Here is a 17,982-nt window from a genome sequence, read left to right on the forward strand (position 1 = left end):
TCAAGAAAGGTTCTCCACCCTTGGCTGAAAAGCGGTAGCAAACCTGGAATTTCAAGCAGAGTTCGGAGAAGTTGTACCTACTGAAACTCTGCTTTCTGCACAAAGGTGAATGAATGGTCGAGCGGAGCCTCTGCTGCCCTCCTTTCTACCCAGCAGCCTAAGGAGACTGAAATCATTCTACAATAACAGAAACATGCCAAGATATTTATGCATAAGGTAGATAGTTTATTAAGACTGCACTGTGCTGTGGTCATTAATGAAAGGCAGGAGAAGAGAGAGGCTCACACAAGATAGTTCTTCTGAGATGCGTGTTTTGAATGGAGGTGGCTGGAGGGTGTGTTGAATGGCAGGTCTCTCTCGCTGCTGTTGAACCAGGCACATCCCAGGAAGCCCTGGGGAAGGGGAAGCTCCAGTCTTCTCTAGAGTTCGTGCTTGCAGATGTAGGCATTGAGTTTCTTGCACTGAGCATCGTTCCACTGCTTAAAGTCTAGAATGCAAAAAAGACAAGGCAGGTGTTACTTCTTCTTCTCTGGCGCAGATAGATCAGTGGCTTGCAGAATATTGCCAACCACTTGGAAATTTCTGCTTTCCATGATTGAAAAGTAATGCTTCTAGTCCTCATGCTTGTAAAAGGATTATAGAGGGGCATGATAGAAAGAATTCTAGGGTTCAAAACAAAGGAAACTAGTACCCCCAAAAAATCCAAACTAGTTCTGCTTTCTGAATTATTAAAAAAAAAGGTGTGAGCTGTTCCATTAGGGCAAATGGGGCATTGTCCCACCATCTTTTTTCTGGCCTCAGCCAGCTCCCAACTGTGTGTGGCTCTGGCTGTCAGCTTCATCCTCCTTAGTCTCAGTGCTGCCCTTGTAGAACTCAACAGGGATTATGGGGGGGACTAGAATTAGTTGGCTCTTCCTGACACTGGCTCAGTTTACCGTGGGCCTTCCTTCCTTCCTTCCACCATGCCACTACTGCTTAAAACCCTTTTTATTTCAGGACAATTAACTAGGGAGGTGGGATCTGTCACTTTCAATTTTCTCAATTTCTCATTTTTCCACTTTTGAGTTCAGTTCCCTGTATTTCCACGCTTAAATTCAGTTTGCCACACTGTGAAGTGAATTATTGTTAAAATCGTTATGAAAATTCAGTATGAATTTCTCCTACTAAACACATTTTCAATATGAAGTTTTGACTGATGTACTGTAGAAGTTTTTGGCAATGCTTGGTCCGGTGGGTCAAAAATGCAACGTGTGAACCTGGCTCAAAACTGTGGCTATCAGAACAGTTTGTCAGCACGCTAAGAACCACACTCCACACTGGCCACACATCCTTGTCCTTTCTCAGACCCTGAGAATGGATTGCTTACCCGTGGATCGACGCAACTCCACACAGTGTTCAGCATTGCGGTAGTTGTCTGGCTGGTTACTCATCCAGGACTTGTAGTTGTAGGTGGATTCATCAGCCCACCTCCATCTCCTGGTCTGCAGAAACAGAACAGGTCGTGTGACATGGGGCAATGAAGGGCCCAGAAAGAGGAATATACTATTGGGATGACACCAATGCAAGATGAACTGGAGAAGTTGAAAAAGCTGGAGGCGTATTTGTTAGGATTAATAGATAATGAAATAGCTAAAGGAAAGGAAAAAGTGTTAATTTATGCCAGTACAGCAGCGAGGGTCGTTCTAGCATCCAAGTGGAAAAAGCAAAAGGTCCCATCAAAGGAGGAGTGGATTGATAAATTAAATGAGTATTTATTAATGGCAAAATTAACAGCAGCTCTAAGGAATCAATCAAAGCAAAATTTTAAAAATGAATGGAGGTGTTATGAAGATTATTTGGCAAAACATTGCTCAAAGCCTGATATGCTGACATATTTGGATTAAGTGAAATGGAGGTGAAATGGAGGGAAATTAGAAAGGTAAGATCTTATTGTATAACAGAAGAAATATAGAGTGCACATTGAGAGAACGAATTTTAAGATAGAAGTCGATATTGGTACAGAGGGAAGTCAGAGGGGAGAGGGGAGGGGATTGGTGATGGGTTGTATATAGCTTTGATTGTGATTTGATTTGATTTTGATTTGATGTGTGATTTTGATTTGATTTTGATTTGTATGTATGTTTGAGTATGTTTTGACTGGTTTGATTTGTTCTGTTTGATTTGTAAGTTTTAATTTATAATTTCAATAAAGCAACTTATTAAAAAAAATTGAAAAAACTGGAGAGGTTGGCCAATGGGGAGCTGTTACCAGCTGTGATGCAGACACCCATAGAAAACAATGGAGAAGCAACATGTGGGATTAAACTTGGGAGCGTTGTGAGATAATGAAGAGATGCCATTACCAAGGAGCTGTGCTGGCTCTTGGTTTGGGGGAACCCACATCCATCACAGACCCCTCTCCTCCTCACCACTAATACCATCAGCTGCTGCTTACCCTCGCTGGTGTCCCCTGCTTGTCTTGCCAAGCAGAGAGCCAATGGGCAAGCAGGCAGTGATATCTACTGCTCCTCTTCCTCACCCACCACTATTGCCTGGGTTAGAGTGAGAGGCAGGTGAGCAAGCAAGTTGCAGTGAAGGACAGGTTTAGGAGGCTTTTGTGGATGGGCCACTCCCACAGCCCTTGGTGGATACCCAACTGCATTGAGCCTTGTCACCAGCCTTGTCCCAATGCCTAAAATTCCTTGTAGAAGATAAGGACCCTGAGATTACGATAAAAGTAGCCAAATTTTGTGCGACTGCCATAAAACTCAGGGAACAAGTGGTGTCACCACAATGATCAAGGCCCCCCATGGCAATTCTAGGCTATATTTTAGCGACCCAGTTTTAATTTACATATTCTAAATGCTGTAATATATACACGTGTACCGTCCCTGCCGTGTAAATTTTAATGCTACACCACTGAGTTTTACGATTTTTTATTCTGAATGTGAGCTGGTCTGTGACCGTAAATGAAGTTGAATTGAATTGCCATGCTGAGGAGCTGCTACTCGGTGACAATAGCTAGGAATGGAGCAAGCTTACCTGACGGACATCGTGGAGCCCGATCCAGACATCGCTTATTTCTTGCTGGTAAGTGGAGATGTGCTCAGCCACCAAGAGAGTCTCTGCTTTGGTGAGGACAGAGGCGAGGTGGGCCCCACGGCCATAGCTCTGGCACTCAATCTAAACATAGAGAAGGCAAGAGTGGTGGTTTCTTCCCCAATTATCATATCCCATCAACAGGATTGGTCAGACATGGCTCACCGGATGGGGGAGAGCCACTCAACTAACTTCCTGGCAGGTAAGGTTGCTGAGAGTTGTTGGAAGACCTCTATTTCCCTCACAGGACAAGAATTACCAGAGATGGTCTTCTTGGCAAAATTGACCTGAAAGCTCAGAACCAAGAAGACCAAAACTTTAACAGAGTGGGGGGAAATCATAATTTATATGTAAGCAGGTGGAAACATTAGCAGGATTGCAGTAACACTTGTAGCAAATACTATGGAGACAATGGAGTGATATAAAATATGGACTACTGAATAACATGCAGTTGAAAGGGTTGACAATTGGACCCATGGAGGGGAAGGTGGGAAGCCCAGAGATTCAACGGAATCTATAAATATGGATGTGGATGGTTGTACTGTTATATTCTTATACTAGTAAAATCAAATAAAAATTATTATTTTTTTAAAAAAAGAAGGATCACCAGAGATTGATTGACTGATAAACCACTCTGAAAATTACAGATCTGCGGGGGAATAGAATATCCTAACAATGCAAACTACACTTCCCATGATTCTTTGGGTGAAGCCATGACTATTTTAAAGTATAGAGCAGACAGGGCCTAAATGTCTCCCCCACCCCTTCTTCCAGCCAAACCCCCGGAATGGGAACTGAGAAGCTGACTTATGAAGCTTATATCACATCTGGGTGGCTGAGGAACACTTCTTACCTCAGCCTCTTGCCAGCTCAACTTATTGTCAAAATATGCATAGCAGTTTCCCTGGTTTTGTAGCCACTCCCTGGCACAAGTGTCGGCCTCAGCTGCATGGAGACAAGGCGGCAGAAAGGAAAGGAAAGAAGCATGAAACAGTCAGCAGATTTTCCAAAACATTTTTGTCTTAAAGCAGTAGAGGCACTGACCATTAGGGCACTGACCAGGGCACAGCCCTCCCAACCTCAGTCTGCCCTTCACCAGCCCCCACCTGCCTGCCTTCTTACAGCAAGTCCAGTAGGTGGTGCTGGCGGTCAGCTTCCTCCTCCCTGGTCTCAGAGTTGCCCCTTGTAGAGCTCAGCAGGAAAGGGGCGGAGGCAAAACTAGCACCCATTGGCATACCTACCAAGTTCCTGTGGGAGAAATAAGGGACTGGACCAGAAGTAGCAGACCGGAAGTAGCGCTGCCACCATTTTGGAGCTGGGCGGAGCATGCTCAGAAGCGACTTTTGATGCTGCTTTGCCCAGTTCCAAAATGGCCGTCGTGCCAGAAATCGCACTGCAGCCATTTTGGAACTGGGCAGAGCTGCATCAAAAGTCGCTTCTGAGCATGCTCCGCCCAGTTCCAAAATGGCCGCCGCGCCAGAATAAACCGGGGGAAAACAAAAAAATCCGTTTTTTCAGCTGAGAACAGCTAGGAAAACGGGGGTTTCCCGGGGAATACGGGAGACTTGGCAGCTATGCCCGTTGGCTCTGCCTCTCGTTGGCTCTGGCTGTGCCATTACCTCTGACTCCACCTCCCTTCTGCCCTGCCAATCCCAGCAGCCACCACAGTATTAAAGAAAGAAAAGCCAGCTTGAGCTACGCCACAGGTGCCATGGACAGGGTGCCTCTGAACATATGCTCAGTGCACCTGTTTGAGATCAGTCCCTAGCTCACAAGCGCTTTCGCTTCTGACTTTCCCCAAAAATGTTCTTTTTCAACCACCTAATTCCGGGCCGGGAGGGAAGCTTTTAAGTGATTGGGATTGTTAAACAATTGGAGCCTGAAAACTTTGCTCATCTACTGCAAATAGAGACAAGGAAGAAATTCAACCAGGTTTGCATTTAAAAGCGAATCCACCCGATTCACACTTTCTGAACCAATGTGCAAACCAAAATTCAGTCATCCTTTGAAATTTGCATTCTTCTGAATTTTTCAGTGCAGTTCTGCGGTTGAGTAACATGTACCAAAAATGCATGTACCAGGGTAAAGTATGTATTAAAATTGCACAGATGGGTGAAAATAACATACAAAATGCATTACATTAGGAGAAATACCTTGCAGAAATGTGTGTGGTAGTCAAAAGTGCATTTAGGAAGGTGTTCATCGGGAGAAATGGACACTAAAATATTGATACAGTACTTTTTTCATGATGGTTTTTTTTCCTGTTTTAAAAAAACGTTGCAAATTGTTGCAGACATGTGGAGGACTGAATTTAAGATTGGAAAAATGAGAAACTTGGAGAGCCAAAACTGACGGATTTGTCTGCAAATCACCCAGAAGCCTCCTAGATTGTGAACAACCTTCTACCCACCTAGAGTCTTATTTAATGGCCCTATAAGGGCTAAATTGATTCACCACTTTATTTCTAGGGATGTTACCCAATGTGATCCACGGAGCAAGCCCAGATTATTTTTATCCTTGTTAACATGAGCCCAGTTCAAGGCACCCCATTCTAAAGAGCCAGAGGTTTAGTAGATCTTACTGGATTGCCGTTACTTGAAAATGAAACACCTACATTTGTTTGAAATTCTGCTCAATTGTGACTACGTTTTCTGATATCTTTCTGAAAGACTGAATTGGCCAACTAAAGGCATTTGAAGAAAGTTGCTTTTCACCCAAGTCCACTTCTTAACTGCTCATATAATATCAGTACTGTATTTGCAAAGGAAACTCACCTCCCAGGAAAGGGTTGGAGACCAGGAAGCCCAGAAGGCATAGGCTGAAATACGTGAAGAGTCCCATCTTCTGGTTGACCTTCTTCTGAGATGGGAGGAAGAAGAGATGGAAGGAAGAAGAGTATGTTCAAAAGGTGCATTTAGTGAATACCGTGTTTCTCATATTATAAGACATGTCTTATATTTATTTTTTCCTCAAAAAAACACACTATGGCTTATTTTCAGGGGATGTCTTATATTTTTCCTCCTCCTCCTCCTGCCATGGCCGGTATTGCTGCTGTGCCTATCACTATGTCTTATTTTCGGGGTATGGCTTATATTCCTTGAATGCTTAAAAATCCTGCTATGGCTTATTTTATGGGTATGTCTTAAAATATGAGAAACAGGGTACTATACTATACTATACTATACTATACTATACTATACTATACTATATTAATTTCTAAGTTCATTGGTGCATTACTTATTGGCTGGGACGTAAAAAAAATATTTTGAGACTTCCTGCCATGTTTCCCATAAGTCATAGAGCTAGAAGGGGCCTCCAAGGTCATCTAACTGAACACCTTGCAGAGGCATAAGATCCACTACAACATCATCCCTGGTGGGTGGTTATCCAGTCTTTGGTCAAAAACCTATAGCCAAGGAGAGCCCACCACCTTCTAAGGCAGAAGTCCTTGCCGAAGAGTCCACCATCATATCTCTGAGATTTTTAAAACATTTCGCTCTACATTCTGCAGGAACTCGCTCACAAAGTTTTATTGATCACCTCCCCAGAACTTACCTTGTGATGCTGATCTCCTAGGTAGACAGATGTGGTTGTCAGCTGAGCCAGGTGCCTCTCTGATGGTCTCACCTAGTCTGGGAAGCTGTTATATAGACCCCAGACAGAAGTGGTGCAATGCCAAGATGAGCAAAATGCTGCAAGGAAATCCTGGTCTGGTGCCTTCAGTTTTGCATAATTTAAGGCCAAGGTAGTTTGTCTCACTAGCCCTGAGCATTGCAGAAAGGGCATCAACCTCTCCCGCGTCTTGGTGGAGGAAAGTATATTGAAGGGGGGGGAGAGAGAATTTTGAATCTATTTCCTTCTGAAGAGGAACAGGAACCACATTCTTAATCAACCATGAAAACACTTGTTCACAGTCCTTATTGCCTCTGCCCCCAGCCACTACTGCCATGTGGTTACCTGGAAAGAAGGTTACCTGGAAAGAAATGTGGCCCACTTTTTGCGACTATGTTATGCCAGCTCCCGAGGCAAGTTTGCACCAGAAATGTCACAGAAAGGGATCAGGATCTCGCCTCCTTTACGGGGCGGTCGTGTACACTCTAATAATATAATTAATGGTTCTGCAGCCAGAGGGCACCATTCTTCTGTTGACATTAAGCAGCTCTGACCCAATAATACGCTGCCTGGAGGAGCAGATGATTCAGGAGTCACGTGTGCATGTCCCTGAGCTCTTCCAAAGAAGAGCAGCATCAAGGAATCATCACTCACAAGCGTCTGATGTGTGACATTTAAAACATTAAGTGCGTAGTTACAATGATCTAATGCTCTTCACATCCTGTTCATGTAAACACAGCTTTCAGATGCCATCTTGGAAAGCGGAAATATCACCACGTCCTCCTGTCCCCTTATTTTTTTTCCCAGGACAGCCCCTGTTTTCTGGCTCCTTGCTAAATCGCTGCCCATATTTTGTCCCTATTTTGCTATTTTTTTCTGGCAGTGGAGGGGAAAGGGAAAGAGAACCCCTTAAGAAAATCTCCTGGCTCCACCTTCTGACCGTCTAAGTTTTATCCAAATCATGCTCTGATGTAGCCTTGAAAAAATGAAATAAAAATAAAAATCTTGACATTTCACAACTAAAACCTTTCTTTTTATCTATCTTTAAAAATATCATTTAATTGGGATAGATAAAAAGAAAGGTTTTGGTTGTGAAATATCAAGATTTTTTTATTTGTATTTCGTTTTTTTCAAAAAGATTTGTTAGAAAATAAGGTTAAAATACTATCTAAAATGTATAGCTTGCTTTTAGAGTGGCACACAAAAGATGAACAGGTCACGTCAGTAATGATACACTGGGCAAAGGACTTGGGACATACTGGTAATATTCAGATGGCAGATTGGGAAAGGTTATGGAAATCAGATTTGAAATTTACGGCATGTTGTCCATTGAAAGAAAATGATATGAAAATGATGTACCAGTGGTATTTGACTCCTACAAAGCTAGCAAAAAAATGTATAAGACAAATTCAAATATCTGCTGGAAATGTAAAGAAAAAGAAGGTACGGGTACCTTTTATCATATGTGGTGGACTTGTAAGGTAATAAAAGCTTTCTGGGAGATGATATATAATGAAATGAAAAGATGCTTAAAATAATCCTTGTTAAGAAACCAGAGGAATTACAGGTACCGACATACCAAAGTAGCAGAAAATACTCTTTTGTGTATGGAACAACAGCTGCCCAGATGTTATTAGCCCAGAGCTGGAAAGAAGACAAAGTCCCTACCAGAGAAGAATGGCAAACCAAACTAATGGACTATGCCAAGATGGCAAAGCTGATGGGAAAACTCAGAAACCAAAAGGATAAAAACTATAAAAGAATGGGGAAAATTTATAAATTACTTAGGAGATCACTGTAAGCAGATGGGGGGGAAAGAGTAGGATTTTGGCTCACTTGTAGTGGAAAAAACACTATGGAGAATAAGGTTTGATATAAAAATTGGAGTATGGATGAATATGCAGTTGTAGACTCCATGGAGGGGATGGGGGGGAAGTCTTGAGATTCGGGAGAATCTCCTTATACAGATATATTGTGTTTATTTGTACTCTGTATTTTAAAATGATTTTAAAAAGAAAGAAATGCAAATAAAAATGAGGAGCTGTCACAAAAGGTAAGGAGACCAGCCCCCTTCTGCTTAACCCCACCCGTCTTTGAGTATTCATTTGTTGAAAATTGAGGGCAACATATACCCTTTAAAAACTTTATCTAACATGCAAGTGCATGGCATAGAAGATGCTACCTTCCCTGCCAAAAGGCACATGAGGCTACCACTCTGCTGAAGCTAAGCAGGTCCGGGTTTGGACAGTGAGCAGATGGGTGACCACCTAAAAATCACATGCAGTGCACATTGGGTTCCATGGCGGAATAAAGTCAGAGGAGCAATGTAAATAAATAAATTTGCAAGTGAATGCCGGTCAGTGCATGGTCTGTAGGTCCATAACACAGCCACCTTGCTGAAGTTGAAGTAGTCTGGGAGTGGTCCCTGCAGAGTTGGAATAAATACCTGCAAAGATTGCATATATATATATATTATTATTATTATTATTATTATTATTATTATTATTATTATTATTATTATTATAAATACCTGCAAAAATTGCTGTATGCTACCTTGAGCTCCCTTGAGAAAATGTGAGCAATAAATGAATTGAATATAAAACTGGGGTTAAGGGAGAGAGAGAACACTTCAGATTGAAAAATAACATGTCAGACTACAGAACGGACTAATTTCTTTTCCCTTGACATGAAGACCATCTACATGCAGGGATTTTATTTTCTTTTTATTATTTTCATGGAAGACGACTAGTCAGCTACCTGGGATGCAAAGCTTAAGAAAAGGAGCAAGTGCTTTCAAGGTTTATATTGAACATTCTTTCCCTATCCAATTCGGGTACAGATTTAAAAGGCCAGACATTTTTCAATACACATTCCCCCATCTTTAAAATAAAAAAAACAATTAAATGCACGATGTCCTTTCTACAGTGCTGATGAACAGCGATAAAAGCCGCTTCCCACAAGTTCAGTCTCCGGTTATGCAAAACTGGAGAGTCTGGGCCAGGACTTCCTCAAAGCAATTATCTCACCTTGATATTACACCATCTCTGCCAATGGCCTATATAACAGCTGTCCAGGGAAGGTGAGACCATCAGAGAGGAACCCAGCTCAGCTTTGACCGCATCCGTCTACCCAGGGAAACAGCAACACAAGGTGAGTGGCTGGGGAGATGATTCCCAAGTCTTGATGAGAGGGTTCCTGCAGGCAGCAGACCAAGGGTACGAATATGCTTACCTTTGAAGGGTTGTTGGTGCATAGAGAAAATAATTCAGGGGAAACATCTGGTGGCAGTCAAAAGCTGGAGTCAAAAGTGGGTGGGGGTTGCAGCATTCCACATCTCTTTCTTTGCCACCCCAGCTCCCCCTCCTCTTTCTACACAGCTTTGTGGGTCAAATGTGATCAAACCTGGGCCACAGGCTTCCCGCCACAGACCTAGAGTTTGGGAAAGTTTCGAAGATTTTGAGATGAGATGATGGGTCCATGAAGGAGGTTCTTGCCGGAAGTTGTAGCAGCAAGGGCTGTAGCTCAGTGGTAGTTGCATATAGAAGGTTTCAAACTTACTGTACTGTCCACTCTCAAAGGTCAACCAGAAGATGGGACTCTTCACCTACTTCAGCCTTTGCCTCCTGGGCATCCTGGTCGCAAATCCTTTCCTGGGAGGTGAGTTCCCCTTAACAAATACTGACATTGCATGATTAGTTAACAAACGACTTGGCTGAATACCTATCACCAGATCTTTTTAGTCTCTCCAGTCTTTCCAAAAGATATTGGAGATAAGGCTGACCCAAAATCTCCATGAGGTTCATGCAGTTCTTAACATTAGTGGGCCTCTGTGGTGTACTGGTTCTCTGAAGCAGGGGTGTTGTTAAACTACAATGTTCCTCGGTCCTGAGTACAGACCACGCTTGGTGGGGCTGATGGGAGTCGGGAGTCCAATGATGTGGAGGGCACCAGGCTGGGGTAGGCTGGAAAGTGTTGGACTAGGATTGAGGCAACCCAGGTTCAAATCCTCATGCAGCCATGAAGCTCAGCCTTGGGCTGGACACTATCTCTCAACCTAACCTGCCTTGCATGGTCCTTGTGTGGTTGGGAGAGGCATATATGCCACGTCCAGCTCCTGAGCGGACTGGTGGTATATCAACGAAAGGCAAGGGAGATGTGATATCAAAGTTCAGGGAATGTCAAGCAAAAACGTTTAGGGTGTAAAACAGGGCCAATAAGGGGTGTGGCCTGTGAGAGGTGGCGTGGCCTAGGGAGAGTTCCAAGGACCAGGCAGAGAAGCTTGGAGGGGCATATTTGGCCCCAGGCCTGATATTCCCCTACCCCTGGAATACCCTTCCATAAACAATTATGTAAGGCAAGTCTATGCCGCCTGTCATAGAATCATAGAGTTGGAAGAGAGCACAAGGGCCATCCAGTCCAACCCCCTCCCAAGCAGGAAACATCTAGCGATGAGGTAGGGTTTTCTTCCTTACAGGGAACATTCTCCCCCTAACTTCCAAGGTGGATTTGATTTAAATCAAATCAATTTAAATCACAATTTAAATCATGATTTAAACCACTAGTCAGTAAGACTTTATTTTTTTAAAAAAATTTTTACAGAAAGACTCATTCTTGCTGGTATAATCTTAATATTTACAAGCAGATGAAGGTTTCATTTTTGGAATAATAAATTTTCAGAGTAGTTTTTACCGTTATATCAAAAATTACTGATTAGGTTATACTATTAGAAATACACAGACAGATAATTATGAAATTATTGTGAGGTTTAATAATTAACTGATTATATTTGAACAACCTTTCTGCTGTACTTTATTGGAAGGAGAAAAACACTCATTTCCTTAATAACAATTTAAGCAATTTATTTAATGAAAACAATAACATTATAGCATATGTATCCATGTTTGTTAACTGAGGTGGTTGAACAATTAAAAAAAAACTTAGACTAAGTTTTAGCACACATGAAAAACTTTAAACTAATCCTTATTTCCTGATGAATAGCCTTTGGAGTATAATGTAACTTAAATAGAAAACTATCTTTAGAAAGATTTTTCCTCCAAAAGCATTTTGTTGTAAAAAAAATCAATTCAATTTTTTTTAAAAAAACTGATTTAAATTTTAAAAATCCAGTTTTATTTTTATTTATTTAAAAAACACCATTGATTTTTATCCACCCTGCTAACTTCTAAGCCAGCGTTTCTCAACCGCTGTTCCGTGGCACACTAGTGCGGCGACGAGAAGGGCAATTTGCATTGTCACGTGCCTGGCGGCCGCCAATAATCACCACTGACCCGCCAGAAAGCAATATTTCTCCTCCTCTTTCCCAAAGCTCAGTGCAAACGAGCCTGGCGGCCGCCAATACTCAACACTACCCCGCCGGAAAAGCAATATTTGGCAAGTGTTTGTTACAGTCATAATTATAATATAGGGCGGCACAGAGTTAAATTTTTTAACTTTTTAAATGGTGGTGTGCCTTGTGATTTTTTTCACGGAACAAGTGTGCTGTGGCCCAAAAAAGGTTGAGAAACACTGTTCTAAGCAATCTGTCCGCCCAACACCAACACCGTTTTTGTCTCTCTCTCCACGCAGCTGAGGCTGACACCTGCGCCAGGGAGTGGCTGCAAAACCAGGGCAACTGCTATGCGTATTTTGATGCCAAACTGACGTGGCAGGAGGCCGAGGTAAGGAGCATTTGGCACCCAACCACTTACATCCCTACAATTTTGAAAGCAAAATTTGAGAACGATGGAAACTGTAGAAAGCAGAACTCATGATTTGGAAAGTCTGAACAATGGCATCACAACATCACAACTGGGAGAGTCTTTACAGCCCTTTAGTTAATCTTTTCCTAAGAGCAATGATATTCATTAGTTGAATTGTCCCATAGGTTAGCTAACCTTTAGTTCAAACAACTATAGTCTTATCTTGGGGAAGTTTATCCCTGACTGCTATGTAATTTTCAATTCTTTTCAGAGTTTACAGCTCCTGTTTAGCTTTTGATTATATGTGAACCTCAGCCCCTAAACATTTTCCTTCTGAGGAAACAGATAGAGATTTTCCAGTGAAACAAGTCACTTAGCCGGCACCTCGTCAAGGTTTACTTTATTTAGAGGTTACTTTGAGATTGAGAAATTCATGTCTTTTCTATATCAAAGTTTCTTTTGGGAAGTTTAAACCTATTATGTTTCTTTGAGTAATCATTAGTTGGGTTTTAGCATTATTCACTTTATCAATATCTCGTTTCAGGGATTTATCACGGCATAGTTTTGTTTTTGTTTTTGCTCTAATTATACATTCCCGTGATTGTCTTTCCTGCACCAATCCAGCTGCATGGATATCATTGGAGGGGTTTTTTCTTTTCTCCTTCTCTCACCTCAAAATGAGTACTGACCTGAATTTCTCTCCCATCTCTACCTGCTAGTATAAAAATAGTGACTATGACAAGCTGATAAGTAACAAAGTAAAACTCACCATCAAGACTTGTGCTTCTTAGACGTATCCCTCAAATTGGGGGGTGGGGTGGGGTGTTAAGTGACTTTTTTAAAAAAAACCACAAAATTTAAATTCCACTGTGGGTGGATTCAGCTCTGCACCAGCCCTGCTGACAGGGCAGGACAAGATAGGATATGACATCTCTTTTTTCTTCTCCGTCCTCAGATTGAGTGCCAGAGCTATGGCCGTGGGGCCCATCTTGCCTCTGTCCTCACTAAAGCAGAGACACTCCTGGTGGCCGAGCACATCTCCACTTACCAGCAAGAAATAAGCGACGTCTGGATTGGGCTCCACGATGTCCGTCAGGTGAGCTTGCTTCTCTCATGTGCTCCAATCCTGGCCCATGTCATCCCTAAGTAGGGATTCCTTAGCATTGCCACTCCATTTTTATCCCAATATCCTCCCAGGCAGAATCCCAATTGGACAAATTCCTGGAGGATAAGGCTTTTGATGGCCATCCTCTGCCTCCAGTCTGGGGTAGTAATTCTTATGAATACCAGTTGCTGGAAACTTCAGGACGGTTTGCAGGTTTTCCTTGGGCATCTGGCTGGCCGCTATAAGAACAGGATGCTGGGCTATGATAGGCCATTGGTCTGATCCAGCAGGCTCTTCTTACACTCAAATACACCATTTTGTTATTTTCCACAGGAGTCCTTCTCTTCTCCTCCATCATAGCTTGCATTGGCTGCCCGCTGGCCAGAACTCTCCAGCTCAGCTTTTGCGCTGGGCTCCTCCCACTTCCTTAATCACACGATCTAGTCCGTCTCTTTCATGCAGATCAAGTAGAATGGTGCTCCGTTCCTGTTTGACGGAGCGGTGGTGGCTCCATGGCAATGCCGTTCCACTCCTACCTCAACCGTCTCCCAAATTTATTCCCCCATGCTGCTGCTTCTCCATTGTTTTCCATGAGAGTCCTCATCTGCTTACCAGCAGGTCCCCATTGGGCAAGCTCTCCCAACAAGTTGGTTCCATCCAATTTCTCTGTCTGGCCCCTTCCATCACATGATCTGTTCTCTCGTTTCTGCAGACCAGGAGATGGAGGTGGGCTGACGAATCCACCTACAACTACAAGGCCTGGATGAACCACCAGCCAGACAACTACCGCAACGCCGAGTACTGCGTGGAGCTGAGACGAACAACAGGTAAGCAAGTTATTCTCAGTGTCTGCGAAACAACAAGGGAATTTTAGGACAAGGATAGGAAACCTCAGGCTTGAGGAGTCAAATACTATGCCACTTTGGCTTGCCCTTGGAATTCTTCCAAGCCATATCCTCTCTCCCCTGGCCATGACTATCCTCCCTGACTCTGCTCCATGCCCTTGTTTTGTGTTTGTGCCTGGCTGGACTGTGTCCTTGAACTCTGGCTTGCCTGGATAGAGCATGCAGAGGGAGGTGGGAGTGTGTGTGCGTGTGCGTGTGCGTGTGCGTGTGTGTGTGTGTGTGTAGAAACCAGCTTATTGGACAAGGGTGAAATTAACATTCATTGCTCTACTTACCTTTGCCTCTGGCCCTGCCCATCACTGGCATGTGGCCTTCAGGAAACTGTCCAGATAGATATGCGGCCCTCAGGCTGGAAAAGGTTCCCTACTCCCAATTTAGGGACACAGTGGCTGGCCAGGTTCTGAATATACCATGAGATGGAGAGCTACAATTGATCTATGCAATTTAGTTGCCTGTGAATACCATAGCTTGCAGCTGTATACACACTATACCAGGGATAGGCAACCAAAGGCCTGGGGGCCGGATGCGGCCCAATCGCCTTCTCAAAATATAGTCTGGATCACCGCAAGGTCTGAGGGATGGTTGACCGGCCCACAGTTGGAAAAGGTTGCTGACCCCTACACTATACCTTTAAACCAGATTTGAAACACATTCTTTCCCTCACATAATTCTGGGCACTGTAGTTTGCTCCTCACAATTCCACAATTCCAAAACTCCTCACAGTTCCAAAAATTCTTCAGGGAGATGTGCTTTGAATGTGCTGAATGCGCACACAGTCTGCATATAATTTTTGTGGTTTGGGTGTTTCCCAAACCACAGAGAGGGCATGCTCTCCCTTTTTCCAAAGTTAGGGTAGCCAACATGACACCCTTCAGATGTGCACTACAACTCCCATCCGCTCCGGTCCACATGGCTAGTGGTGAGGGATTATGAGTGTTGTTGTACAAAAAAAAAAAACCCAGAGGTCACAAGGTTAGCTACCCCTCTCCTAGAGTGTTCTTGAGCAAAAAAAATATCTAGCCTCAGATGTGGAAAAACTCTTGGGGAAGAAATATACAGATCAGAAAACAAGCTGAAACTTTGTTGTTGTTGTTTAGTCGTGTCCGACTCTTCGTGACCCCATGGACCAGAGCACGCCAGGCACTCCTGTCTTCCACTGCCTCCCGCAGTTTGGTCAAACTCATGTTCGTAGCTTCGAGAACACTGTCCAACCATCTCGTCCTCTGTCGTCCCCTTCTCCTAGTGCAGGCATCCCCAAACTTCGGCCCTCCAGATGTTTTGGACTACAATTCCCATCTTCCCCGACCACTGGTCCTGTTAGCTAGGGATCATGGGAGTTGTAGGCCAAAACATCTGGAGGGCCGAAGTTTGGGGATGCCTGTCCTAGTGCCCTCAATCTTTCCCAACACCAGGGTCTTTTCCAGGGAGTCTTCTCTTCTCATGAGGTGGCCAAAGTATTGGAGCCTCAGCTTCAGGATCTGTCCTTCCAGTGAGCACTCAGGGCTGATTTCCTTAAGAATGGATAGGTTTGATCTTCTTGCAGTCCATGGGACTCTCAAGAGTCTCCTCCAGCACCATAATTCAAAAGCATCAATTGCTTTACTCCTTCGTTTTACTTGCCTTCACACATTTGAACATTAGAATCAGTTCTGTTTGCTTTCCCCCTTTAAAATATCAAGCGTGGGAACTTGAAGCTCTCGTGAAACCTGAGATATAACTGGAGGTTGGCTACAGAAAGGCCAAAGCAAAGAGCTAACTTGAGCCTTATCTTCTGCCTCCTAGGCTTTAAACAGTGGAACGACGCCGCCTGCAGGAAACTCAACGCCTACATCTGCAAGCATGAACTGTAGGGAAGATTGTATCGCCGACTGTGCCTGCCGGGATGGAACTGGATCCGGCCACAAGAGATTGGCTGACTTGGTGGATGTGTCTCTCTGATGCCATTACTCTCCCTGCTTCCACAAATCCCAAGACCAGCTCCTCCTGTTCATCCTGTTTTCAATGCCACCTCTGATGAGCTGCTTCTGTTCTCTGCCTCTTTCCCTTATGCTTTTTACGTATGTGAGTGTCTCTCTGGAGGTACAGTGTGATGTTAATAAACTCTTTCTTGCGCATCTCTATTTCCTGGCATGCTCTTGTAATTCTAGATGGTTCTCAGTCTGCTCAGCCTCCTCTAGGATGGCCACATGGGGGGAAAGAGGTCCACAGGAATGCAATCTCCGCTCCTTTGTGCATTTGAGAGAATTCGGAGAGGTTGCCGTAGCTTCCTTCTCTCTGCACAGGAAGCTACTCCTGTAGTCACAATCGTGCCATCGGCTGTTGGCCATGCTGGCTGAGCTGGAGTCCAGCATCTTCTGTGGGACCACATTGGCTACTCCTGGGCTACACAATGCCAGAATTTCCTTCTTCTTGTTAGAGCAGGGCAAGGAATCAATGGGACTTCCAGATAGCATTGGACTCCAGCTTCCATCATCCCTGATCGTAGGTCATGCTGGCAGGGGCTGATGGGAGCTGGAGTCCAACAGCGTCTGAAGAGTCTAATTTCCCCACTCCCCTCCTCCCTGGATAGTAACTCCCACCACAGGCCACACTACCACACAAAGTTAGATGTACAGTTGCAAAGTTGTTGTTGTTTAGTCGTTTAGTTGTGTCCGACTCTTCGTGACCCCATGGACCATAGCACGCCAGGCACTCCTGTCTTCCACTGCCTCCCGCAGTTTGGTCAAACTGATGCTTTTGAATTATGGTGCTGGAGGAGACTCTTGAGAGTTCCATGGACTGCAAGAAGATCAAACCTATCCATTCTGAAGGAAATCAGCCCCAAGTGCTCACTGGAAGGACAGATTGTGAAGCCAAGGCTCCAATACTTTGGCCACCTCATAAGAAGAGAAGACTCCCTGGAAAAGACCTTGATGTTGGGAAAGGTTGAGGGCACTAGGAGAAGGGGACGACAGAGGACGAGATGGTTGGACAGTGTTCTCAAAGCTACGAACATGACTTTGACAATTGCAAATTACTCTGTGCAAAAGCGCTCTGCAAAAAACAAATGAGCCTTGTTTATTTCCAACCCTACATGCATGTATAGCCAAAGCAGGCACAGAAGACACTGACCTGGCATCTTCCCAGTACGATGGGATGTATTTGCTTTTGCATTCCACCACCACCACCCCAGATTTGTACCTATGCATATAAGCTACCATGTGCAAATTTGTGCCCTCTTTTCCTGGGGGGTGAATCTGGTCTGCTGCTCTTATCCTGCCCCCAAAGCACGTTTTTTTACTTCTTCTTTTGCATTAAGAGACACCATATGCACCACAACCACCGCGAAATATTCTCAAAACCTTGCAAATGCCTGCCTAATATTGGGATGAATCAACATGCAGACTTCGGGAAACGAAGGGTCCTAGCTTAGTGGTAGAGCATCTGCTTTGCACGAAGACGGTCCCGACGGCTCAACATATCTGAAACTCCGGAGAACCAGTGCCAGTCAATGTCGACGGCACAGAGGTTGCCGGTGGACCGGTGGTCTTTCTCTGTACGTAGAAGGCAGCAACTTTCTCAAACTTTCTTCTCTAGGGAAGTG

General features: G+C 44.0%; 2 protein-coding genes across 2 annotated transcripts; one reads left to right on the plus strand and one right to left on the minus strand.

The window, feature by feature from the left end:
• Positions 1–215: 215 nt before the first annotated feature.
• LOC118095164 (C-type lectin BfL-2-like) lies at positions 216–13,447 on the minus strand. Its single transcript, XM_060282235.1, has 6 exons — positions 13,438–13,447; positions 5,853–5,931; positions 3,932–4,023; positions 3,022–3,162; positions 1,367–1,481; positions 216–487 (listed from the first exon to the last, which is right to left on the minus strand). The coding sequence occupies exons 2-6, from the start codon at positions 5,917–5,919 to the stop codon at positions 420–422; spliced, it is 483 nt and encodes a 160-aa protein (XP_060138218.1). The 5' UTR covers positions 5,920–5,931; positions 13,438–13,447; the 3' UTR covers positions 216–419.
• Positions 10,281–16,511, plus strand: LOC118077400 (C-type lectin BpLec-like). Its single transcript, XM_060282234.1, has 5 exons — positions 10,281–10,347; positions 12,277–12,368; positions 13,345–13,485; positions 14,207–14,321; positions 16,182–16,511. Exons 1-5 carry the CDS (start codon positions 10,281–10,283, stop codon positions 16,247–16,249), a joined length of 483 nt encoding a protein of 160 aa, XP_060138217.1. The 3' UTR covers positions 16,250–16,511.
• The last annotated feature ends 1,471 nt before the right edge of the window (positions 16,512–17,982 follow it).

Source organism: Zootoca vivipara, chromosome 13 (genome assembly GCF_963506605.1).
Source record: "Zootoca vivipara chromosome 13, rZooViv1.1, whole genome shotgun sequence".
Taxonomy (NCBI): Eukaryota; Metazoa; Chordata; class Lepidosauria; order Squamata; family Lacertidae; genus Zootoca; species Zootoca vivipara.

What these genes read in the sequence shown, in the direction of transcription:
- LOC118095164 (XM_060282235.1), bottom strand. Translation starts at nt 5,919, where the DNA reads ATGGGACTCTTCACGTATTTCAGCCTATGCCTTCTGGGCTTCCTGGTC. An exon ending in TGAGCTGGCAAGAGGCTGAG is followed by an intron (nt 3,163 to 3,931) that starts GTAAGAAGTGTT and finishes CTCTATGTTTAG; the next exon opens with ATTGAGTGCCAGAGCTATGG. An exon ending in GGAGTTGCGTCGATCCACGG is followed by an intron (nt 488 to 1,366) that starts GTAAGCAATCCA and finishes TTTGCATTCTAG; the next exon opens with ACTTTAAGCAGTGGAACGAT.
- LOC118077400 (XM_060282234.1), top strand. Translation starts at nt 10,281, where the DNA reads ATGGGACTCTTCACCTACTTCAGCCTTTGCCTCCTGGGCATCCTGGTC. An exon ending in CGCAAATCCTTTCCTGGGAG is followed by an intron (nt 10,348 to 12,276) that starts GTGAGTTCCCCT and finishes CTCTCCACGCAG; the next exon opens with CTGAGGCTGACACCTGCGCC. An exon ending in TGACGTGGCAGGAGGCCGAG is followed by an intron (nt 12,369 to 13,344) that starts GTAAGGAGCATT and finishes CTCCGTCCTCAG; the next exon opens with ATTGAGTGCCAGAGCTATGG.